General features: G+C 48.3%; 1 protein-coding gene across 2 annotated transcripts in view; it reads right to left on the reverse strand.

Moving 5' to 3' along the window:
- Positions 1-298: 298 nt before the first annotated feature.
- Positions 299-26,694, reverse strand: part of OLFM2 (olfactomedin 2) — a gene marked incomplete at its 5' end in the record, with an annotated part of 59,578 nt that continues 33,182 nt past the window's right edge. For both annotated transcript variants that reach the window (XM_084250579.1, XM_084250578.1), the window contains 5 exons: positions 299-1,122; positions 2,213-2,319; positions 2,649-2,868; positions 3,112-3,258; positions 4,747-4,896. In XM_084250579.1, coding sequence (XP_084106705.1) covers positions 445-1,122; positions 2,213-2,319; positions 2,649-2,868; positions 3,112-3,258; positions 4,747-4,896 — 1,302 coding nt within the window. In that variant the 3' untranslated portion in view covers positions 299-444. The remainder of the gene's footprint in view (positions 1,123-2,212; positions 2,320-2,648; positions 2,869-3,111; positions 3,259-4,746; positions 4,897-26,694) is intronic.

A 26,694-nucleotide genomic window follows, 5' to 3' on the forward strand; every position in this document is an offset into this window, starting at 1 on the left:
CAAATGTCAAAGGTCCCGTTTATTCCAGCAACCCAGAAAGAAAAAGTGTAAATAGAAAAAGAAACAGATCCATGCACTCAACTCCTTAGGGAGACGGGGAGCAGGATGGGTGCAGAGTGGGGAGAGAATAGTGGGTGGGGGGCAAAGAGAGAGGGCAGAGAGACAGTGAAAGAGCTGGAAAGTCCAATCAATAAAAAGACATTCAGAGAAAGGCAGAAAGACAAGTGGAGTATCAAAATCAGATCAATAAAGGAGAACATTGAGAAAATGCACAAATAGAAATGTAAAAGCAGAGAATGAAAGCTCTCAAGTGGGGATAGGGGGGAAAAAAAGGACAGGAGGAGAGAGAGCGCCACAGAGACGGAAGATAAACTTGAAGGGACACAGGCAGAGCAGAAAGGGCCCCCAGTGGCCATCGTGTGGCAGCATGATCTGGGGCCACCTCTAGGGGTCCCCAGCAGTGCTGATGACATGGAAGAGGGTGACATTGTAGAGCACCTGGTGGCCATTGTTCCAGGTGTAGAGGGCCCGCTCCCGGGGGTTGTAATCCAGCATGGAGATGTGGGAGTACTGGTTGTGGAAGGGCACGTCCGTGTACTCATAGCTGGACGTGTTGGTGAAGTAGGCGAAGTAGACCTTGGCTCCAGCCAGGTGGGAGTTGGTCACGTAAAGCACACCACAGATCATGAAGGCCTCACCGGCACTGCGCTTGGGGTAGCCAGTGTCCCAGGACCGCATGACCTCGAGCGTGTGCGGGTCCAGCCGGCTGACCACGATGTTGCCTGCATTCTGATTGGTGGTGTACACAGCCCAGAGCCCGCTCTCGTCCACCATGAAGTCCATGTCGGAGAAGCCGCCCCAGGAATAGGGGAAGGTGTTGTTGTAGCCGGCCCCTGGGAGGCTCCTCTGCACCAGCACAGAGCGTGAGCGGAAGTGGTATTTGACCACCACATTGCTCTGGTACTTGTTATAGAACAGGGAGCCATTGTACACCACGTGGCCTGTGCCTGCCCAAGGCTGGGGCAGCAGGTGCTGGATAAAGTTCTGGCCTTTGATGAAGTCTCCCAGAGTGCGGAACTCCAGGACTCGGCGACCCTTGTAATAGCCATCCATGTACCAGACCTACGGGAGAGCTGCTGGTCATGGGGGGGACCACAGCCAATGACCCAGAGGTTCCAGCAACCACTCAGGCATCAACCATGACCATCAGGGATCAACAGTCACTAAGTGTTCATTACTCAGAATGGGACTTCTAGTCACCATTCATGACCAATCATGACAAGGCTAGTGACAAGGATGATTGGTCTTGAAATAGGCACAAAACGAACAGTGTTTGATTCCTAAACATATGGGGGATTACAGTCTCTAGTCACACTCTGACTAGACTCTAGTCCACTGGTCATTGGATGTGGGGTAGTTAGAGGCTATTGGACAGGCTTTGAGTGATAAGAGGTCACTTGAGTTCATTGCGCATAGGTAACCCCTCTGACTACAAGGTGACCGGGTGTGGCATCATCACTCACTAATAATGGTCATGTGAATTAGCATTTGTGAGTGTCCTTACTAGTTCTGGTTTTTGTGCTAAGCATCTTTAAAACTTAATGCTAAAGTCATCATGACCATTTTTTAAATCAAGTGTCAGACACTAAGGAACCTGCTTGAGGTGTCCTGGCTAAGAATTGGTAAAAGCAGTATGCAAAATCCAAATCCCAAACCCAATCACTTGGTTGCACCACCATAACCCCTGGGAGGCCAACAATCAGCAAGCCAACCATCAAGCAGGGTGGAGCTAGTTACTACTAATCTGTGACACCCAGTGTCCCCCCAATGCCCAATATCAGTCACTAGGATTGTCACTGCGCAGCTAATGGATGGTTGCTGTGGGTCAGAGGTGATGTGCCATCATGACTGTGGAGGCCACTGAGTAGTGTTGGGAGCCCTCTAGCCCTTGGAAAGGCACTGGGCACTGGGTGGTTACTTAGAGATCAATGATCATTGGGAGTTAGTTAACGGTGCTCATTAAAGGTAAACAGACTTGGGATTCACATGGCTGGAAGTTTCTTGGTCACTAGATAGTTAAGGGGAGGTACATGGACCCCAGAGATCACAGGACACTAAGAGTATCACTGTTATAGAACTGCTAGGCAACTGTGGACAGCCACAGGCTAAGTCCTCCCTGGCTCTGACTCTAGGGGTGGGCACAACCACTTACCCGGCTATCTGCGCTGGGGGCCATCGTGTCAGTCATCCAGGAGCCAAAGCGGGACCCCATGGCCCGAATGGTGATGGGGTTACTGACTCCAGTCAGCTTCCCACAGCCTGAGAGACAGAAACAGGGAGGAGATGAGGGTGGGGGGTGGGAAGAGCCAAGGGAGGCAGGGCAAGGATGAGGCGGAGTCAGAAAACTCGGAAAATCTGAGACCAAGGATGAGGATGCTTTGGAAATCTGGTCCTAAAAATGGAGTCAGATTGGAGGTGAGGGGCTGGAAGTGAAATGACAGGGCCGTTTACAGCTAACTCCTAGGCTTATTTTGGACTTTGCATAGGGAGATCAGAAGTCAAAGACTTCAAAACCATGTCCCACTTATGGGCACATAGATGGGATTGGGCATGGAGGTCAAGGGTCAGGGTCAAGGGTCAAGGCATACCCAGTTTCTGGGCACAGGCGTGGAGCCGGGCCTCCAGAGCCATCACCCGCTGCTGCAGGTCCTCGTACCCGTATGCGCCCATCTCCTCCTGGATGGCTGCAAGGCTGCCAGAGAGATTCCTCACCTCCTCCCTCAGGCGCACGATGGTCCGTGTGTCTGCCTTGTACTGCTCCAGGACTGAGCTCAGGGGCAGCAGCTCTGTCATCCTGTCCTTCAGCTCCTGCCCACCAAGACAGAACCTTTGCTGATCCTGGCCTCTCACCTTTGACCCAAACCTGACCCCAACCTTTGACACATGCTTCATTTTTTCTTTGATGTATAACTGACCCTTGACCTTTGGCCCATACAGAGTCCTACACCCCCACCAATCCTCAATTCTTCCCAGACAACACCTTACTGGGAATTAATGGGCACTGATCCCAAAACTTCCCTTGGCCTCTGACCTGAACCCAGAAAGACCTACCTGAAAGCTCTTGGCTGAGAGAGATCCATCAGCGGCTCGGAGCCGTGTGTCCAGGCTCCTCATGGGGGTCTCCATGCTACGTACATACTGGAGGTCACGGTAGGTCCGCAACTCAAGGACCTCCATGGACTGGGAGACATTCTGGACCTAGGACCAGGGAGGGTGAGGGAGAGCCAGACCCCTGTCCCAAAGACACCATGGGCAAGCTGGCAGAGCCAAAAGTCAAGCACCCAACCAACAACCTTCTTTCCCTGATCTTACCAGCAGCTTATCCCATCCATCCATTAACTCCCAACTCATCTGGCCATCTCTCCCCTTCTGCCTGGTCTCCCTGTTGTCCATACAGTCAATAGCCAGTTTTCCATACAGTAGCCAAAGGGAGCTTTTCACAAGGAAGACCGGCTCACTTCCTCCCCCAACAGACCCGGTGCTGGTCCTGCATTCATCCACTCAGACCACTAGTTCCCTTCACTCCTAGACTTGGGCCCCGTCCCCCCTGGGGCCTCTGCCCTTGTTGACCCCTCTACTGGGTTGCTCTCACACCAGCTCCTTCTCATCCTTCTGGTCTCGAATCCTCCTCAGAGTGACCCTCTGACCGTCCTGCAAGTAGCCCCTACCCTCTCTCCCTTTACCTGGTGATTTTCTTCTCAGCTGTGACTATCATTTGCCTCCTTCAGGTGGGACCTCAGAGGCAAACATCGTATCTAGCTTGTCGGCAGCTGAATCCCCTGTGCCCAAAACCAGCCCTAATAGATGCTCAATAAATGCTTTTTTGGCTAAACGAGTGAACTGAAATTCCCTTGCCCTGGCCTCTCCTATCCTACACTGACAGCCCCAAAGCTCCCACCTCCACCTGGCCAAAGGGAGCTCCACATGACTGAGGTGGCAAACCCACAGAGAAAGCTGTATGCCTGCTGAAATATATATATTTTCATGACATGAAGTTTGCAGAAGCTGAACAGCCAGATACCATCCTGGATGTCACAAAACATTTTTATAGCCATAGTCAGCAACCACTGGACACCACATGGACACCCCAGATGGCCAGGGAAAGCAATTCTGGTGGTATGGGCACAAAGGCTCCTGCAGCTAGTGGACGGGAGATCCCAGGGCCAAAACGGGTCTCTTCCCTTCCCTCCCAGGCCCATTTCCTCCTTTAGATGATGATGGTGGGAGGCTGTGGTCCCTTTTAACACTGAGCTGTTAGAGGTGACTAACGGCAGTTCCGCTGGGCAGTGGCATGGGACATAATGAGTCTATAAAGGACACGGAAACACCAGGGAGACATTAAACAGAGATGTTTTATATGACCATGATGAGAAGGGGAAGGAATCTGAGCTTGGGATGAAGGGTGAGACCCTCCCCAGAGGACACAAAATGCCTTCTGAGTGGATGAGACTCGCAAACTGAAGAGCTGAGTGGGCTCTTTAGTGCACAGCCGGGCTGCAGACTGGGTCCTCCTTCCTGTCTACACACAGCATTCAGCATCTCCAAAATATACACTTGTAGGTGAGCCAGGTTATCCGCCAGCTCTGAGTGAACCGCACGGCAGATCTGGCCCAGGGCTGACCTGGATGGGGAAAGAGGGCAGATTGGAACCAGAAGACATTCCTGGGGAACGTGGAGGAGCCTTACCTTCTCCATCAGCTGCCGCAGCTCCCGGCTTCGGCCATCTCGGGAGCAAGTGCTCTGTGCAGGGATCACAGCCGTGCAGATGCATTTTCCGTCAGGGGCTTGAGCGGAGGTGTACAGCTGCCAGCCTTCCTCTGGGCTTTGGAAGAGAGTCTGCGGGGAAGTTGATGTTAGAGAGCAGATACCCAATTGGGAATCCATTCGACCCCTGCTGGGAGAGAAAGGGGACCCCGGGAAACAGGTGCCCTTGGCCGGGCCCCCTGGAATGTGCTAGGCCATGTTCTGAGTGCCAACTAAAGGAGCTCCATTTACAGATGACGAGACTGAGCTATAAGGGGGTAAGGAACACGGCAAGGAATTATGGAGTTCCAACCTTTCCACAAGAGAGGAATTTTTTTTAAAAAAATATTTTTTTATCCATGCATACAAGACCTGGGGTACAGGCCAGAGGTGCGGGGGGGTGAGAGGATTCACCAGAGACAAGAGTGGGGAACAGAACAGGCAGATTGACTGAAATACACTGCTGAGGGGAGCAGTGGCGAGTCAGGAGAGGTCTGCTGTGCCATGTGGGTTGCTCCCTGGCCAGGTCAGGGGATCGAACTCGTGCTGCAGTGGCTGCAGACAGCTTCACAGTTTGCGTCTTTACCCGTTGCACCACCAGGGAGGCCCAGGAATTCATTTTCTTACACACATTCACCTCCAAAACCATCATCAGAACATAAACCCACTTTATGTTTATGTCAGAAGTGGACCTTCCTTTCTGTTCCTCCAACCCAGGGTGACACATGGACTCCAGATATACCTGGGGGGGGGTCACTAAACAACCCTGTTTTCACCCCCCCATTCCCACTCTCCCGGTCCCTGCCCCTGAGAAGATTGGACAAGGTTATGGCTAAAGGTGACAGAATCCTCACAGACACTTCTGTGAGGCCTCTGACCTTTGGCCCAAACCTGACCCCAACCTTTGATGCATGCTTCACCTTTTTTCTTTGATGTACAACTGACACTTGACCTTTGGCCCATATGGACAGGGCCCTATACCCCAGCCTTTGACTCCTTCCAAATTACATTTCTAGTCAGTTAATGCTGCTCAGATAATCAGGTATCGTTTTATGGCTATCTCCCAAGGCATGCTCCAGGAACACTGGCAATCTTACCAGGTATGTCAGGGAAGGGGTGCTGGATGGTCAAATAAGTTTCTACATTGCCAGGTGAAACAAGTTTCTTTAATGCAGGACTTATCAGAACCTTTAAAATGCTAATGTGAAGGGAACAGCAGGGTGGACACTTTAGGCAACAAAAATTCTGAACGATCTGGAGGGATCTGAGAAACATTGAAAAGCAGGGAAATCCAGACAGCCAATCTCATAACTTTCCAAACTCATAAAAAAATACCTAGCAAGTGCCTGTCTTATGCCAGGCATAGTTTTTGAGCTAAGGATGCGAAGGAGAAGGGTAAGGAAAACATCTGGTCAATGCCCATAGACTTGGTGGAGCAGATATCAAACATATGACTCCACTGATAACTCCAGAACAATATGCTGCAGTGAATTCCCCAAACTACTCCCAAAAAGAAAGTGCAGGGAATAAAGATCTTCCCCAAGCTTCATGTCTCAGAGAAGAGACATTTCACCCCAACTTGAGGGATGAATAAGCCTGGAGAAGGGGAGCACAGGGAATGGGACAATTTTGGCACCACAAATTCTGAACAATCTGGACATATCTGAGAATCATGCAAAAAGCATTGAATATTCAATAAATGAAACATGCTGGGCCCCCAAATCAGGTCCCCTAGGTCTTCCCCAGGACATAGTCACAGGTCCCAATATTTTTTTATCGGGGCATGATGGTCTTTGTTCTAGAAATTTCATTAAGCTCCTTCTGTATGTCAGACTGTATTCTGGATATTAAAGACACAGCAGTAAACAAAACACACACAAACGTTCCTCAAGGGATTACATTAGAAAGAGAGAAATACACAAATAAGTAAATATCAAGTATTTAAAGAGTGATGAGTGCTAACAGGAGAAGCAATGCGTGCTATCAGGAGAAGCAATGCAGTGACGAAATTATGATGGACACTGTATTCGGGGGGTACTTAGGGATTGAGTAGTTAAGGTGACCTGGGAAGTCCTCCATGAGACAGTGTAATTTGAGTCAAGACTTGAAGGAAGTGAAGGAGAAGCCATGCAGATATCTGGGGAAGGAACTTCTAGGCAGAGAAAATAGCAAATGCAAAGGCCCTGAGGCAGGACCATGCCTGTGCTTGGAAAACCTGGAGGAAACTGCCTTGGACGTAGCAAAGTGAACAAGCAATGAGGGCAGGGAGGAATGGGGCAGCACATTCAGGACCTGTGGATCACAGGGAGGACTTAGGCTTTTGCTTTGAATGGGATGGGAGCCATGAAGGGCTCTGAACAAAGAACAGCTTGTCACTTGACTCAGGTACCCTCTGGCTACTATAGGGAAAACAAACTGTGTGAGGTGCGGGTGGGAGGACGAGGGCAGGAGACCAGAGTGGAGGTTCAGGCAAGCCACAATGGGTGACAGCCAGAGGGGTAGAAGACAGTGGAAGATTCTGACCCTACCCAGAGATTCTGATAAAAGTCCAAGTGTCCTACAGGGAATTAAGCCCACAATAACTGGTCTGTTGCACAATTGTTACTGATAGCCCAGCAGAGGCTTTTCCCGCAAGCTATAGCAGAGATAAACCAGGCTCTGGGTTCCCAGCAATCCCAAAGACTCCAACTATTGGCCCACCCTTTTTTCTCCCACTCACTCAAGTCTTTTTTTTTTTAAAAAAAAAAAGCATATTAGAATGTGAGCAAATGATATAATTGTACAGATGAGCTTGACTCCTCCACTAATTTATAAGGAAAACAAACCATTCATAAATGCCATCTGAAACTATTGTGATTAGTCATTCCTTTCGCCTTATGTACACCCTTCTGGAGCTTGGGAAACCCCCTGTTTACAAGTCCACGTCTCCCCATGGAGGACTGAACTCACTCACCACCCCAGCCCTCTTTGCACACAGGGATGATTCAGGTGGAGTCACCATTCAGGATCCCATACTGTCTTTGCACTGGGCAGGCAAAGGTCTCTCCCACCCAGCAGTGCCCAGCAATGCTCCTAGGAGCTAGTGAGCCAGTTCTTAAAAAAAAAAAAAAAAAAAAAAAAACCTCCATGAACATGAGCCTAAGTATCCCACTCTGTGCACCCCCGGCACTGATCCCCAAGCAGTTTGGACAGAACCCCCAGAAGAGTCTAATTTATACAGATACAGAACAGCCCAGTTCAACATAATTAACATCTCCTTCCTACATTTCCTACTGTCCTTTGAAGCAAACAAGCCATTTTCTCTCAACATATGAAATATTGAATTGTAAAAGAGAAGCAAGATTTAAGTGGCGCACAGAGAAGGTCTCCACGGCTTTCCTAAAATAATTGTCTGCGTTGGACACACCTCGCCAGAGCATTCTCTGCAGCAGTGTAATTAAATGCCTGGGGTTGGTTGCCAAGTCTGAGCAGAGCCAAGATCCTGAGTTTCGCCTGTCAGGTTCAAGTTCAAACATACAGTCAAGCTCGTGTCCTGGGAACAGTTAGAATGTCCTGGAGAGTTTCTTGTTTGAGAGTCTAAATGCCAGCTCTTCCAGGCTGGGTTTAGCTCGGAACCAAAGTCACAATCTTGGAGGACACAGCCCAAGGGATAGAGAACAGCCTAGACTAAAGGAAACGCTTGTAACAGCAGGTGTGAGAGTCCGGGAACTCTCCAGGGATAGAAATCTCTGCTCCAGCAGCCTGTCTCACTTTGGATGTCACAAATGCATTGGAGAAGCCAGCTGATCTCTTGGCTGAGCTGCCGGTTCCAAGTTTAATATTCCTGCTAATGGGTTCTAAGAGGCCAAGCTTTGCCCTCAAGTAGCTGCTCCGCAAATTGTCTTTTCTGGCTGGAATTTTTCAAATACTTCTGCATAGGCTGTTGTCCCAATTAAACAACATTCTCCATAACAGGTCCAGGATGGACTGAGTATGAGACATGCAGGGAAAGTGTTTCTCACTGCGGTGCCCAGGATCATTGTCTCAGGTGGCCACCTAAGATCTTAATTCAAAAACAATTCCCAGATGCCCTGGGAGGAGAGGGATTGCTATTTGATCCCATGGGCAGCCATCCACTGAGTACTGGCTAACAGGGATTAGCCAACAGGAATAGAGCAAGTGGCTGACTCTTAATAACACAAAGATATGATTGCCTTTGAGGCTGGATAATTTAATCAGGAGGCAGAAGTGGTTTGGAGCTTATATATTTATTTGTAACCTGCCTAGCTCCAGAGAGGACTCCAAGTGGTTTACAAGGATATGTAAAATACCACACGATAGCTCCAATTAAATAGGAGAGCAGGAATTAGATGTTTCTGGAGGGCAGCCTGCCAACCCATAGCCAAAGCCTTAAGATTTCTGCATTTGCTTTGAACACAGCCAATCTGAGCCTATGAATTTAGCCCAGGGAAATTGTATGGGCAAGCACAAAATTGCTGCAAGGATGCTCATGAAAATGTTGTTTAAATGGACAACTGGAATTTTTTTTACCTCCGCTTGCCTGGCAATCAGGGAGCTGACTTCCAAACTTGAGGTGCCTCCACAGGAGGGACTACTACACAGCCATTAAAATTGGGGGTCGGTGGCAATTTTTATTGACTTCTTTAAATTTATCTTTCTAAATCTTCTACACAAAGCACATACTGTTCTTGTAAAGTTTTTTTTCAGTTCCTTAACATTTCCTTGCAAGGGACAAACGGAAGACAAAAGTGGGGGCATGGACAGAGCCAGAAGGGAGGCTAAGAAAAACTTATCTTTTTAAAACCTAAACAACCAGCATATGGTTGGGCCCTAAATGGGACTCTAAGCTCCTCAGCAGCCAACTCAAAAAGGGAAAGCTGGTCATTTGTGCGGCTTTCAGGCTCTTGAAACAAAAGCGCAGCAGATGCTCAGGAGAAAACTTAACTATTTTTGGTACCAAGAACAGGCAAGGATCTCTCCCACAGTCCTCCCAAAAGGAACCCTTGTGATGTCACCAGCATCGTCCCAGACAACATCCTTACTATAGAAATGACTGGTTCCCTCTGGATAGTTCTTACTCCTATTTCCATGGTAGAGCAGAGCGGGGTGGTTACGAGCAGGGTTTTGGGGTCAGGGAGTCTGGTGTTTTGTCCTGCCTTAGCCATTCACTTGCTGTGTGACCTGATCATGCTGTTTTAACTTCTCTGTGCTTGTTTCTGTACCTGTAAAATGGACAGGATAACTGAACCACCTCACAGGATTGATGGGAAGCTTGAATGAGTTAATATGCATACAAGTAACTACAGTAGTCACCAGCATGTAGTGAGCGCTACATGTTTGCTATTATTATTATATTAGCACTCACATAACACTCTAAAGCCAACACAGTAACTTCACGAAGTCACACTTGACGTGGGCACTGAATGGGGATGATCTGGGAGAACACATGGAGGTCCAGTGGAGTTGGGGTGGAGGCTGCAAGACAATGAGAGTCAAAGGAAATTGGAGGGTGGAGAGAAATGAGTGAGAAAGGTAAGCCCAGAGGAAGAGGGGGTGACACTTGCTCCATCCCAGGCCCCATATGTCCCCATCAGCTTCCTCTCCTAGAGTATCTCCTTGATAGTTTGGTGGAGGGGAGTCCTATTTCATCTTAACAATCATGCAGATTCTCTTGGGCCCACCTTCTAGCCGCCTCCACACTTCTAGGAACACACCATGCTTTTCCCCACCCCAGGCCTGTGCGCTAGCTGGTCCTCCTACCAGTCACATTCATCCCATCTCAGAGCCAAACTCTTCCCTATTCCTGGGGCTCATGCATAAATGTCTCTTCTAAAATCAACCTCCACTGTCCCTACCCATGTTACCCACCTCTCCAGACATTCTGAACATTTTCCTGACACCTCTGTAAGTCAAGCATATTCAAAATTCTTTGCATGCTTTAACCAATTTAATTCTCACAATGTTAGGAGGCAGGCCCTGACACTATTCCCCTTAGATAAGGTGGAAACTGGAGGAGAGGGATCAAGTCTCACTTGGATCATCACAGCCTGTAAGTGGCAAAGCTGGGATTTGAACCCCAGCCTTCTGGCTTCACAGTCTACACTACATGCTGCACCTCCTCTTATAGCCCGGGACACAATGGCCATTAAGACCTCACTGGTGTTACCAGTGGCTCAAGATCTGCCTTTGCCCCCCGACAGGAAACGGCGTGGGGCTGGGGAGCTGAATCCCTGGGGCCTGAAGCCATGAATGTTTGTTGAGTAACCTGAATCTGGTCAACAAACAGCACACAAACATCCTCACAGATCTGCTACACATATCCTCTGCTGCCACCTGACTGGCTCTCTCTATCCCCAGAGAGCCGGAGGCCAGACTTCAGACAGGTGATCATCAGCCGCAGAGGTGGTGGTGGCTTTTCTCTGACTGCTGGGATGGCAGAGGAGCTGTGATGAATGATCCGGGACATGCTTATCTGCCACATCTGAGCTGTGATGAGGCCATGTCCCTTTGGTGGGCTTGAGATAATAGCAGGCTGCCCCTGTCACACCTTGAGGTATTGAGTAAATCCCCTCTGAGTGATAAGCTTGACAGGTCTTAAAGAAGATATCAGCTTTCCAGTGCCAAGAGGGAGACCAGGGCCTCCTTCAGCTTGAGCAGCTGGGGCTTTGCCTGAGAGAGCGTGTGGCTAGTGGAAAGGACTGACTTGAGTCCATACATTTACTCATTCATCCATTCACCCACTCATTCATTCATTCACTCCCTTCCAACACAGTCAACCCATCTTGCCTGGAGAGGCTATCCAGGCTGGCAGCATGGCACAAACTCTCTCTCTAAAGTCACCACGTCTTGGCAGAGTATGCTCAGCACCCCCTGAGTTTAGATTCCAGGATGCCTTAGGCTTTGCCATCACAGTGCAGTCTACACCACAATCAGTGAATCAATGAAACAGACTTTCTTGGGAAGAGACACAGGTCTCAGAATTCAACTGACTTTCCCCTGCCCTGGAGTCCTCAAGTCCACAGGGGTGTGGGAAAGGTTTGTCTTGTGCCATAATTTACAGATGCTGCCTACTCCTTCTAAGAGTGACCGGGATTGTATTAGAATCTCACCATGGATCCTGACAGACAGCCCTAAAAGTAGGGTTTATGGACAGCTTCAAGGCCATGTCAGCCATTAGGGAAGCTGACTTTGAGATATTTCTCACTGCCCACCCCACCACTCAAAAACACCTGATCTTAGATCATTCTGGGAGAAAACAAGCTCGCTGGAGCCTCCTATGTCTCAGCGAACTCCTTTCAGATCTTTGATGAACCCTGGGCTCTTACTGCTCCGGGACCTTTGAATGTATTGCCCATCCCCACAATCATCCAGGTGAACCATGATGAGGGCTCACACCAATGTAGATACAATAGGGACAGAAAAGTAGGTAGATTCTTGTGTTTTAAAGACAGAGCACACAGGATAGAGGGACCAGATATGGAGTGGGAAGGAAAGAGGGGAGTTGAGGATGACTCCAACTTTTTCGGCCTGAGCAAAGGAGTGGATGGATGGATGCATGGATGCATGGAGATATCATTTACTGAGATGGAGAAGGCTGGCAGAGGGGCCAATGGAAAGTGAAGGAGAGGATTTGGGGAGATGGCAATTCAGAGTTCAGTCTGAAGATATGTTCAGTTTGTGATGCTTATAATCACATCCAAGTAAAAATGCCATGGCCACACCTCGGGAGTAGAGCAGAGAGGGCTTGTCTAGAGATATGCATTTGGGTGTTGTCAGCAGAGAGATGGAACTAAAAGTCATGAGCATGGATGAAGGAGAGGCTGCGTCCCAAACATCTCCCACTGGGGTTTCATACTTTATCACTCATAGAACTCGCTCTTTGCAGCAGACTAAATATTTCTAGTTCCTCAAAATTCTATATGTTGAAACCTATTCCCCAATGTGATAGTATTTGAAGATGAGTGTTTTGGGAGCAAGTCTAGTGCCCTTAAAGGTAAGTTCCTAAGAAGTGCAAATCAAAACCACAATGAGACACCATCTTACACCAGTAAGAATGGCACATATTAAAAAAAACAGCAACAACAAATGTTGGCGAAGATGTGGAGAAAAGGGAACTCTCCTGCACTGCTGGTGGGAATGCAAACTGGTCCAACCACTATGGAAAGCTGTGTGGATGTTCCTCAAACTACTAAAAATGGAGCTACCATATGATCCAGCAATTCCACTCCTAGGTATTTACCCAAAGGACACAAAAACATTAATTCAAAAGGACACCTGCACCCCTATGTTTACTGCAGCAACTATTTGCAATAGGTAAGCTATGGAAACAACCCAAATGCCCCAAAATAGATGACTGGATCAAGAAGATGTGGTACATATACACAATGGAATATTATTCAGCAATCAGAAAAGATAAACTCGTGCCATTTGCAGCAAAATGGATGGAGCTGGAAGGGATCATGCTCAGTGAAATAAGCCAGAAAGAAAAAGAAAAATACCAGATGGTTTCACTTATCGGAGGATTGCAGAGGATCCAAATAAGGGATTGGGAGAAAAAAAAGAAGTTATTAAAATAAAGTGAAAATCAAAATCAACAAGCAACTATAAACTAGAGACATTCTGCAGGGAGTGGAGAGGGGAGTTGGATCAAAACGGGTGGGAAGAGCACAAGGGACTATGGTGATGGTACACAGGTGAATTGGTGGTAGGAATTTCATGGCGCCTATAACTGAGATGAGAAAGCATACATTGTAAAAAAAAAAAAATGAAGAACGATGTAAAAAATATTTTAAAAATGTAAAAAATTAAATTAAAAAAAAAATAAGGTAAGTCCCTAAACCATTCTCCTCCTCTCTGTGAACCAGGAAACAGCCTCACCAGACACTGAATCTCTGGTGCCCTCACCCTGGACTTCCTGATCTCTAGAACTGTGCAAAATAAATATTCGTAGTTTCAACTGGCATCTCTGGTATTTTTGCTACAGCAGCCTGAAAAGACTAAGCTACTTTCTAAGAAGGTTTACAAGTATTAAATCTTTTTTTATATATATAAAGGACTGGCAAGTGATTATTCTTTTCTTTTTTTTTAAAGATTTATTTATTTATGCATAGAGGAACTGGGGTCTAGGCCAGAGGTACTGTGGGTGAGAGGATTCACCAGCGAGAGTGGGGAGCAGAACAGGCAGAGGGACCAAAGACACTGCTGAGACAGAAGAAGTCTGCCTCGCCATGTGGGTATTTCCTTGGCTGGCTGGGGATGGAACTTGTGCTGCAGTGGCTGTGGACAGCTCCACAGTGCTGTGCTTAATCCCTTGCGCCACCAGGGAGGCCCCACAAGCATTAAATCTTTAGAACCTTCCCTCCCCAGTAAGGTAGGTACTAACACTGTCTCCATTTACAGATGAAGCACAAAGAGGAAAGTCAGTTGCCCAAACTCAGGGGTTAAGTCTCCAAGTTGGGATTTGAACACTGATCCTTCAGACTCTCCATTCCTCTCTGTCAGCCACTATGCTGGGGAAGAGAAGTTCCTCCCTCTGTAGCAGCTCAAGCCTTAGGCCATCTGATCCATTCTCTCAAGAGAAACCAGAGCCATCTTTTGATGCATCATCCCCACATTAGGCCCTCTATGGCTCCCAGTGCCCTCGGTATAAACCCCAACCACCACCCAGACCAGTCCTGTCAGTTGGGCCCTGCTGAATTCTCAGTCTCACCACTAGCCTGTCTGCAGCCAGTTATTTTTGTTTTTCTTCCTACCTCAGGACCTTTGTCCATGCTGTGTTCTTTGCTTAGGATGCTCTCTACCTCCCTCTGGTGTAGGGGAAAGTTTCCCCCTCTGGATGTGGGGGAAAGATGCTCAAGTCTCAACCTAGTGGGGTGCTTTGAGTCCAAGTTGGATTCCCCCCTCCCTCCTACCTAAATGTTCCTCTGGCATTTCAGTATCTTCTGCCAGCACATGCACACACAGAGCCCTGTGACAATGGGACATGACAATTCTATGCAAAGGAAGGTCCTTTAGCATCCCATCAGTGGTAACCACCACCAGCAGGGCAGTTAACATGGGTGGCATGCATCCTATTCTAAATGTTTTGCCACTATTTTCTCACCAATCCTCTATGTAGAAGGACCACAATAAATGTTCAAGTTCTGGATCTTCCACTTCTTCATGAATTCCTAAACAAATCACTTTTCCTCTGTCATTTTGTAAAATGGGGCTGTGCCCCAGCCCCCACTTCCATGCACACACACACACACACACACACACACACACTGTGTAAGCTGTGTGACAACTTAATTTTCATTTCTTTTCCCTTCTCCACCCTGGCTTTGTAAGGTTCAGAACTGCATTTCCCATATTCACTTGCTCCCTGGTTTCCAAGAAGGTTCAGTCAATAGGAGGCATTGATGGAAGTTGGGCCAAAGGGCAGGACAAAGAGAGAAGCAGGGGTATCCTCCCCCTCCCCACTCTGTCTCCCAGGCTCAGGCCTCGGCTCCATGTCCTCTCTAGCTTCAGCTCCCACCAGTAGTCCCACTCTTGAGCTCTATTTATACCACCTCTTGTATCTGAACCCCAGTCTTTCTCTCTCTTTCTCCCCCTCTCTCTCTTATTGCTAATCTCTGGGTTTCATCACACTACCCTAAATAGTTTCTCATTTCTTTGTAACCAATTCACTCAATTAAAAATCTCTGAACTGGGCCTTCCTGGTGGCCAGAGGTTAAGTCTCAGTGCTATCACACCTATGGCCTGGGTTCAAACCCCAGCCAGGGAGCTGACCCACATATGGAGCAGCAGACCTCTCCTGTCTCGCCCACTGTTTCCCTTAGCAGTGTATCTCAGTAGATCCACCTGTTCTGCTCCCCTCTCTATCTCTGGTGAATTCTCTTACACCCCTCACCTCTGGCCCACACCCAGTTCTTCTACACAATAAATAATATATATTTTTTAAGATTCTAAAAATTTTCAGCCTGACTATAATAGTTCTATTTCTCTAATCAGCCCCAAGAAGTATAGTAGCTGCTCAATAAATGCCTATTCATGAACAGGTAGCTGTAGTGTTTAACAGCACTAGCTTCTTGGGTCTGAATTCTGATTCACTCTTTCCTGTGTGACCTTGGGCAAGTCACTTAACCCTTCTGTGCTGTTCTTAACCTTTCTGCTTTCCTATGGAAAATCTGGGATCACAGTGGCAGGGCTTCACAAGGCTGTTGGGGGCTGAGTTCACAGTATCTAGAAGTAATCGCAGTACCTGGCTCATGCAAGTGAGCAAGTGTCCAGTCAATGGGAGCTCTTATATCAGCACAAAACTGGCACTGTTCTAGAAATGTTACATGTCCCCTGCTGACTTTTTCTTTTAATAAACTTAATTTTGGAATAATTTTAGATTAACAGAAAAGTTGTGAAGATAGAACAGAGCTCTCCTATGCCACCCAATTTCCCCTATTATCTTACATATCTGAGAATCATTTATCACCAGTAGACAATCAACACTGGTGTATCATTTTTACTAAATTCCAGGCTTTATTTGGATTTCTAGTTTTTCCACTTACAACATCCTTTTCCTGTGCCAGAATGTCATCTGGGATCCCACATAGCATTTGGCCATCACATCTCCTTAGTCTCCTCTGATCTCTGATAATTTCTCAGTTTTTTTTTTGTTTTTGTTTTTTGTGACCTTGACAGTTTTGAGGACTAGTGGTCAGGGACTTTGTAGAACATCCCACTTTAAGGACAGGAACTGGGCGCTAATTTCTCCCAGGGGTTTCCCTTTCACAGCCCAAAGTCCAATGTAGCTGCTTCATAGACACTTCCTGAATGAATGAATACATGAACGACAGTCATTATTTCTTTATCCTCCCGCACCATGTTCTGCAGGCATCCCTGCCAGAGGCTAGATCTAGAAAAGTTCACAGTGAAATAAAAGCTCTTCTCCTTTCAGAAAGATCTGGTTTTGATCCTTTCTTTATAGACATCAAGGATTCATTTCTTTAATATCTGGGGTCTTTTGTACCAAAGAGAAGCAGCTACATTTGCATCCGATGGCTCATTTTTCAAGGCAAAAGAGAGAGATCTTTCTGGCACCAAAGCTGTCACTTGATTTCTCTGCTTCTCTCTCCTGGCCTTTGGGCCTCTGGTAGGGGGAGCTGCGGGGTGAGGCACTCTGGAATTATCTACACTTTGATGTCCTTTCTGCTTCACTCCAAGAAAGCTTAATTAGAACCTCGAAAAGTTGCAGAGACTTAGTTGACCTCAGGCCCTAGTGCGGGGGCCTGGCTGGCAATGGAGATTAATTAGAAGCTTTATTTCCCATGATTCCAAACAGCTCAATACTTGCCAGGGGGACCAAGGAGGCTGCCTTGGGGTAGACAGATCTTGCCCCTTTTCTAACATGAACTGGTGAGAAATGGGGATTCCCTTTAACCACACAGACCTGTGGGTCCAGCTGCCTTTTATCTGAGCTCTGGGAGGCCAAGTTGAAGGCAGGGAATGTAAGAAAAATGCCCACAGTGAGGTCATTTCCCCGCCACTGCGGTCCCTGCCACCGGAAGATACTGGCCCAGGTTTAATCTCTCACTTGAAGTTTGTCAGAAGTAAAAATGAGCCTGGGTGAGCTTTTTAGACACTTCCCTCAACTTACAGGAATTCAATTTCTGGTCTGGGCATAAATTTGCAGCCATCAGCGCCCACGGTGGGGGCCGAGGCTGTGCATATTGGCTGGGGATGGATTTCTGAAATCAATCCGTCGGCGCAAGGAAAAGGTCGTCATGGAGGAAATTTATCTTCCATGGCTGATGGAGGCATTTCACACCAATTGCCAGGGACACCCCTGCACAAAATGGAGGTGTTTGCGGTGAGGCCCCCAGGTAGGGCCTAGAGAGGCCTTGAAGGCTGGACAGCGTGGCCAGGAGGTAACAAGGAACCACCTGCCATGAACAGCTTACAGGAGAGGCCGGGAGCCAGGACAACTGGAAACCCTACTTCCATGGGCTCCTTGTGTGCCCCTAGCACATTCTTTTGGGGTCTGAACCTTTTGTTAGTTGACTGTACCTCTGACACACATTCCAAGGTTTCCAGGAAATGAGTCTCAAAGGCATTAAACTCCCTGGCCAAGGCAAGGCTGCAAAGTAGAGCCCCTCAGGATGCCGACTCTGGAGCCAGGCTGCCTGAGTTCAAACCCCAGCTCTGCTCGGTGACCTTGGGCTGGTGACTCAGTCACTCTGGGCCTCCATTTCCCAAGTTCTAATACGGACCTAAAAGCAGTGATGATGTCACTGTGGATGTTGGGAATATATTCAAATGGTGGAATCCAGGCAATGTGATAAACAAGTGAGTGCATTATAATTGATTATGGAAATGAAAATAAGCAAGTATGTGCTAATGAGGAACACAAAAAGGCAGCCTGCTATCTGGGGACCAGACTGTCTGCATTTAAATGCTTGCTCTGTGTTACCTTGGGCAAGTTTCTCTCTCTGCATCTCTGAGTCCTAGGCTCAAGCAGGGAGAGGGGCGTTGATGACAATACTGGTTTTTTAAGAGTTATGTGAGCTAATATATTTGAATGACAAGTGAAAAGGCAATTATAAAATGGTGTGACAGGACCATTTTGATGGGTACGTTAAGAACAGAGGCTGGTTATGGAACCTGATTTTGAGGGTACAGGGTCAGTTTTCTGGAAGAAACAATAGCTAGGGCCTCCCCGGTGGTGCAGTGGTTGAGCCCTGGGTTGTGAAGCTGCCCGCAGCCTCTGCAGCGCCGGTTCGATCCCCGGCTGCAGGCGAGGGTCCCACATGGCACACAGACCTCTCCTGCCGCCCGCTGCTCCCCTCAGCAGTGTACTTCGTTGGTCTGCCTGTTCTGCTCCCCGCTCTGGCTCTGGTGAATTCTCTAACCCTCCCACGCTTCTGACTGTACCCAGTGCTTGTATAAATAAATAAATAAATAAATAAACAAACAAACAAATAAATAAATATTAAAAAAAAAGAAACAATAGCTAAACACGCAGGTGGGAGCACAGGAGTCAGCAGGGTAAGGAGCAGGCCCAAGCAGAGGGGAGACAGCATGTGTTCATGCCACACATTTACTGAGCACTATGAAAGGGGTAAAGATCCCTGCCCTTATGAGGGTTCCACTCTAATAGGAAGAGGCACAGCCTTTGGAGACACGTGGAGAATGTTCAGTGAGGGCCTTCAGTTCAAAATGGGAGGCTGGAGATGAGCTGGATGTTCTGTTGGTGCCTCCAGAGCCTCTCTCCTGGCTGTTCCATCTGCTCCAAGCTGCGGGAGGCCGACCTCTGCAGCTGTTTCCCAGAATCCCCTGCCCTCTGGCCTTCAGCAATGTCTGGCCAATAAGAGCAGCGACAGAAGACAGGTAGAGAGGGTGGGCACCCAGGAGAAAGAGTGTGGAGTGTTTCATCTCCTCTTTCCTTCCTTTTAAGTAAGCAGTGGACTAGCAGTGGTTGTGTTCTCTCCTGAAACTGGAGATTCCACTGGATCCCCCGCTGCTATGGGGGGAGTTGTGTCTCCCACAAGTTCTTATGTGGAGTCATCACTCTCAGGGCCTCAGGGTGTAGCCATATTCACATAAAGGGTCTTTAAAGAGGCAATTAAATGAGGCTATTAGTGTAGGCCCTGATCCAATACAGTTGGTGTCCTTATAAAGAAATGAGGACACAGGCACACACAAAAGGGAGACCAGAGTGAGGACGCGAGAAGACAGCCGACTAAGAGCAAGAGAGGTCTCAGGAGAAACCGACTCTGCCAACACGTTGATTTTAGACTTCTAGCCTCCAGAACAGCGAGAAATTAAATTTCTCTTGTTTAAGCCACGGTGTCTGTGGTATTTTATTATGGCAGCTCCAGCAAATGAATACACACTCCTGCAGCAGCTATGGGTCTCGTTCTTTCTCTCTTTCCTCCTCTCCTCCATCCAGGGGAAGAAACAGAGCCCCCCTGTTGTCACCCCAAGAACTTCAACAACCCCCTTGCTTCTTCTCCTAACCCAGCCCTGTGTAACAATCGTCTCATTGAATATGCTTCACTCGTTCCTTTGGAGGGAGCCACGTCTCCCACCCAGAAACCTCACCTGACAGTCACATTGAGAAGGTTGGGGTCTGGCCACACTAAGTCTTGAATGATGGACTCAAACTCGCCCTGACAGGGCGGGAGGAGGGAGGTGCTCTAGTTTTCTGCGTGTGCCAGTTTTCCTTTGCCATAGGGGCTGCTGTAACAAAACACCATAGGCCAGATGCTCTAGACAACAGAAAGTTATTTTCTCACAACTCTTGAGGCTGGAAGTCCAAGATCCAGTGTCGGTAGACCTGGTTCCTTAGGAGGCCTCTCCCTGACTTGCAGACGGCGGCCACCTCTCCCTGTGTCCTCACATGGCCTCCTTTATGTGCATGTCTGCATCTTTTCATGGAGACGACCATCATATTGAATTAAGGCTCACTCTAATGACCTCAATTAATTACCTCTCAAAGACCCATCTCAAATGTCATGACATTCTCAGGTCCTGGGGATGAGCACTTCAACGTGTGAATGGAATGGGGATGAGGACACATGGTTCAGCATGACCTGAGTGTGAGCTGGGCAAGGATTTGGTCAGGAAGATGGAGGAAGGTGGCCTGGACCAGACCAGTCAGATGCAGAGAGTTGCCAGTGAGCTCCAGGAAAGCACATGGGGGCCAGGGGTGGGGAGAGGAGGGGCTGACTCAGCTCATCCTTTGGAATTTTTTGGAGCTTTCAAAGAAATAAATCTCAAAGACACAAAACAGCTCCAACCCAGAGGCCCATCCTCTACTACGAAGGGAGGGGACAGTGACAGCCACCTGGGTCACCAGAGCCCTTTGTTAGTGAGAAAGGGCTACTTGAAGGAAAATAGATCTAGCTGAGCATCACAGCTGCTCCACGCCCAAGCTGCGGGAGAGCAGCCCTTTGGCCCCTCTCCTCTGGCGCTGGGTGGGAGCCAGCAGGCACCCACAGATTGTTCTGCCAGGTGGCGGGACCCAGAGGGCTTTTCAATCAGTGTGTATTGTGGCCACCAGAGCCTGTGTCCTCTGAGGGACAACACCACAACACCACCATCAGCCTCAGCATTAACTGGAGACCAGCTCCTCATGTCATGAGCCTGAACATCAACACTTAGCCTTGCTAAGTGCTGTCTGTGCACCAGGCACCTTACATGTGCAAGCCACATTCAAAGGACATCCCAAGTGCCACCTCTTTGAGGTGTCATCTTTTTTTTTTCAAAGATTTATTTATTTATGCATACAAGAACTGGGGTACAGGCCAGAGGTGTGGGGGGGGGAGGTGAGAGGATTCACCAGAGTGGGGAGCAGAACAGGCAGATTGATGGAAATACACTGCTAAGGGGAGCAGCGGGAGAGTCAGGAGAAGTCTGCTGTGCCATGTGGGTAGCTCCCTGACCGGGGATCGAACTCGTGCTGCAGTGGCTGCGGACAGCTTCACAGTACTGTGCTTAATCCCTTGTGCCACCAGAGAGGCCCTTGGGGTGTGATCTTGAGCAAGTGTCTTGAACCTCACTGTGTCTCAGTTTTCCCACTTATAAAACAGATATGCTTGTGCTCACAGAGCTTCAGATGTTCATAGTGTTACCTGGGGTGATGGTTCACGGGTGGTGGGAGAACTACAGGGACTACACCTGAGGGGAGAAAGCAAATACTGTCCAAAAATTAACAACAATGTAAGAAAAATTTTTTCATAGTGTTAAAAAGAAAATGACGAGCCCAAGGTAGAGGTGAGTGTGTTGAGCCCACCAAGATTTAATACCTAACCTAATCACGGTTTCAAAGTTCCTCAGAAATGTAGCTGTAACATGGAATTTTCAGGTCAGCACCAATGAAGTAACTTTTTCCATTCGCCACAGGAAGATGAAATAACCTGCCACAAGACCTTTCTCTATTCGCCATGGGCAGGTTCCCCAAGTCTGAAATAATTCCCTCTTCCCTTATCTTACCTTCCTTCAGACTATAAAATCTTTCATTTTGTACAGCTCCTCAGAGCACCTTTCTACTTGCTAACTGGGAAGCTGCCTGATTCACGAACCATTTCACAAAGCCAATTAGATCTTTAAAATCAACTCAGTTGGGTTTCTGTTATTTAACAGTAGTAAGGACTATGTAGGATGAGCTATTGATAGCACTGTCTCCGTTCGCCTCACAACAGCAGTGTGGTGCCCAGATGTTACAAACTGAAGATCCAGGAGGAAAAGTCAAGTGGCAGAGCCTGAAGTGCGATCAGTCTGTTCAGGGAAAGGAGGCCGTGCTAGATGGCTCCCTGCAGGGAACTGAATACAGGAGTGTGGTGCAGAAGGTCTGAGAGGGGAGTTGGGAAGATGACATGATCAGGAGGATCAAGAGTAGCAACCAACCGCAAGAAGCTGCAGGTCTAGCAGGGCAAAGAGAGGAGAGTATTATTCGGGCCACCAACCTGAGCCCCGAGGAGAGAGGCAGTAAAGAAAAGGGGTAAGTCACCTGGCCTCTCCTCACCACCAGCTCCCGCCACAGTCCCCCATTAACTGAACCTAACAGGAAGCCAGTGAGCAAAGAAACCTGGGAATTGTAGTTTTCAAAGGTCAGCTCCCCTTCACTACAAAGAAGAAAGGAATAGATCTGAGCAACACCAGTAAAATGACCAGCACACAGGACTCGGGGCCCAGACTGCCTCTTTCTAAAGCTGTGTTAGCTACACTAAGCTACTCACTTACAGAGCATTTGCTGGGATCAACTGCTCCATTTCATGCCCCACAATAAGATTTTGAATGAACACTCATAATCCTGGAAACTTCTTCTTCAGTTAAGAGCTAAGTTGAAAAGTCACTTCCGCAGAAAAGCTTTCCCTGACTACCTCCTTAAAGAAGCCGTTCTGAGTCCCCATCTCCCGGCCTGGCATTTGGCTTGGCATAAACCATACTATACAAACATATATATGAGGGTATAGTGTAGACCCACTAAGCAGGAAGGGTGCAAGGACTTCATGTCTTGGTCACTTGGTCACTTGACACAAAGTAGGTGCTCAATAAATACCTGTTATTTTTTTTTTAAACCTTGAATTAATGCTTCTTTCTCTGGAATCTGTGGGGCTACACAGATGCTGATATTTCTCTCTACTCCCCTCCTGCCAGCCACCCCAGCTACTCCAACTCTACCTTTCATGGCTTAGGGTAAACATGACCACCTCCGGGAAATCTTTCACATCTGCAGACAGGTCAGGGTGCCCTGCTGTGCATGTCTCCACAGTTCCCTACCCCTTCCCTCTCTCAAGGTTCTTATATTTTATTCTTTTCCTTATCTGGGTAAGACTCTACATGCCCTAAGTAGGCTGTGAGCTCCAAAAGGGCTCCAACATCACCAGTACATACTAGACAGAAGAGGCAGAAGAAGGAAGATGGCAGGCAGGCAGGTAGGCAGGCAGGCAGGAAGGAAGGAGGGAGAGGGGATAGAAGAATAAACAAATGTCTCCTGCATACTCCAAGTTCTCCAAGAGGGAGACTTCATTCTCCCCCCTACTTCTGTTCTCTCAGGCTCACCTCCCCACTTCCCCTCCCATCTCAGGATAGATAAGGGGGCTATGGGATCTAAGCGCAGTTGAGTCTAGGTCTGAAACATGTAGACCCCAGAGCCTAAAGGCTTGAGCTCAAACCCTGGCCTGTCTACTTTCTAGCTGTGTAGCTTCAGGCAAATGATTTAACTCCTCCATGCCTCAGTTTCCTTATATGCAAAATGAGGATGATAGTAATGCCATCCTATAGGACAATCCTGTAGAATTAGACAAGCCCCTCTGATCTGTTTCGGGGCAGTATCTTTTCCTCTCTGGAAAGTGTGGGAAGCAGAGGGCTGAGTCTCCAACCATTAATGAATCCAGAAACGATCTCAGCTGTGTCAGGGGAGCCCCTGTGCCAAGTTGGCCTGATTTTCATCCCCAGAGAGCCGAGAACAGTTTCTGGTGTCAGACATCCACACTGTGACTGGCTAAAAGCTTGGTGCTCCTATGACCCTCTTCATGGGGGGCTGGGGATAGAGAAATGCTCTTGGGGTTCTGCCCAGATCTCCTTTCTGACAAAGCACACCCACCCCACAGCTGCTAAGAATGAATGCTCATAGCTAGCACCTGTGACCTTCATGGAGCCCTGCCTATTGGCTCTTGGGAGCCAGCATGCCCCAGGTGCCCAAGAGGCAAACCCTGCCCTCAGAAACAGCCAATTATTTGATTCTTACAGGGGTCCAAAAGCCCACCTGCAATGCAATTTACATTCCAGAGGGTTCCCTACCCCTGTGGATCAAGCCAAGCCTGGAATTTTACTGAGGCCTCATGTATGGTCAACTGATCCCCCTCCCCATCCTGCTTTCCTTACTCTCTATTCCCTATTAACTGTGCTGCGAATCCCTGTTTCAGATTCTGCTTCTCAGGAATCTAACCTAAGATGGAGGAAACAACAGATAGTGACCATAAGCCGGTACTTATTTGGGTACCCCTTCAAAGCTCATATCAAGACCCAGTGTATGGCAGAAAAGGACACAGTGCAGGTTTTCCGATCCCACACAGACCGGGTAAAGGAGGAGTCAGAGTCCTCAGTGGTTTTTGCAGGTCTTTTATTGGGATTTACCCGGTACACAGCAGGCAGGGGTGCTGGGGGGCCGGGAGGCTGGCAGTCCTCCCAGCCCCCAGCAAGTCTTCACTCTATCTGGGCTCTCCGGAGATCTCTGCTTCTGCTTCTCTCTCAGCTTCTGTTCGTTCTCGGCTTCTACAGGCGTCCTCATGACTCAGTCCTTAAAAAGCCCAGTCTCAGCCCAGGTGAATCCCATCTACTTCTGCCCACACCCTATTCCAGGTGCCCGCCATCAGGCATGCATTCAGGACCGCAAGGATCCATCATCTATCCTGATGGCGGGAGGACAGAAAAGCCTGACATTTTTCCTTACCCTACACCCAGGTACCTAGATTACAAGCTAGATTACAAATTCAATCTATCAGCCAATCCTGAGAGAGGCTCTTGTGCCAAAGCATCCCAAATTCTGTCCAGTGCGCTCAGTCTCCCCACATCCCCATCACCTACTTTTAATGTAGGGTCGTGTGGTAGTAAGCTCCATGCAGCACTTCTTCTGCATGGAGATTACTACCTCTCGACCCTACATTAAAATTATCGTGTTTCTTACCTGTCTCCTTCATGATACTGCCAGTTCCTCAGAGGCAGTGATGTTTGCTACTTTGTTCATTGCTGCATCCTCAAACCAGAGCACTGCCTAACTCATATTAGGTGCTCAAGAAACATATTTTGGAATTAAAGAATGAATCTTTGAATATATTCATTCAGAAATAGCTTTGATCTCCTCTTTCTCTTACAGTTTTATCTTCAGAAGCTGTCATTTGTCCCCCTCTTGAAGATTATGTCTCTGGTTCAGTCCCTTTGGGCTTACTTGGACCCATCCAAGTGCCTCCTCCTTGATGCCTTGCGCCCACCCTCACTTCCCCCATGCCTCCACCCCCACCTCCCCCAGCCAGAGGGCACCTGAGAGTACCTGGGTCAGGTTATGCTCAAAACCCTCTGCTCAAAACCTTCCATGGCTCCCACCTGGTTGAGGCCAAAGACCCTCCTGGGGACCCAAAGGTTTTGCTCCATCTGCCCCATCACCCGCCCTCCCTCCTCCATGCTCCTCTTTGCACACTCTGCTCCAGCCGCACGGTGTCCTCACTCTTCCTGCATGTTTCTTCGCTACAGGTCTTTGCACTGGTGATTCCTTCTGCCTGGACTGTCTTTCCACCTCCTTCAAATTTTTAATCAAATATCATTGTTTCAAGAAGCCTTCCCTGACCCCTCCCCCAGTAAGAACTACCAATATCTCAGTGCTGCCCACCCCCTTCCTTACTTTACTTCCAACATATGACCTCACGTATCACTAATGTGTACTCATTCTCCCCGCCCCCCCCCCACCAGAATATCAGGCAAGGATTTTTACCTGTTTTTGCTCATTGCTGTGTCATCACCACCTAAAATAGTACATTGCACACAACAATCACTTGGTGCTCATTATTTGTAAAAATCTGTGTAACAACTCTAAGAGGTAGGGGCTGCCTGCCTACTGAGGGGGGAAGCGCTTTGTTTGGGTCAATGTGGCGGGGGTGCTGCGGGGGTTCCATGATCTGGGGCTGCAGGTATCTCTGTGATGCATGTAATCGTGTGCAACTGTGTGTTCCGATCTGAGCCTGAGTATCTATATCTGCCTGATTGTGGACACAGGAGGCTGCCCAGACATGTTCAGACAGTTTTTCATGTCAGTGTCTGTGTGTGGAAGGAAGGGAGCAGACCAGATGCCGAGCAGATGAGAGCACAAGTCTGTGCTCAGTTGTATATGTCTGTGTGGGTTAGAGGAGGATGGGGATTTGTGCATCCCCAGCCAGCGCGGGCGTGTGCGCGTGTGCGCGTGTGCGTGTGTGTGTGTGTGTGTGTGTGTGTGTGTGTGTAGGGCTCATTCTGCAAGGTATGGATGGGGTTGGAGCTGAGGTTGAAGAAATGTGGTAGGTGAAGGAAGAACCCCTTCAGCCACTGGCCTGTTATTTATAGACGGATCCTAGTTCATAAATTCTAAATGTTTTTTTCCCCCCTATCTCCCTCACTGCCGGGCTCCTATACATATTCATGAGTTTCCTGCCTTGGAATATTTAAGTGGTGGAAAGGAGGAGTAGGGCGGGTTGTGAGAGAGACAGGAGAGAGTCCTCGGTGGTGCTGGGAGGACATGTAGTGGGGAGGAGGACAGGGGTCCCTCTGGATTTGCCTTCTCCCCTCAGGGCCCCCCCTCCAAGCTGCAGTTGGCAAGATGAGGAAGGTTCATGGCCAACACCACGATCTCCCAGTGCCTATTATTATTCTTCCCCAGTGTCT

Source organism: Talpa europaea (assembly GCF_964194135.1).
Source record: "Talpa europaea genome assembly, chromosome: 12".
Lineage (NCBI taxonomy): Eukaryota > Metazoa > Chordata > Mammalia > Eulipotyphla > Talpidae > Talpa > Talpa europaea.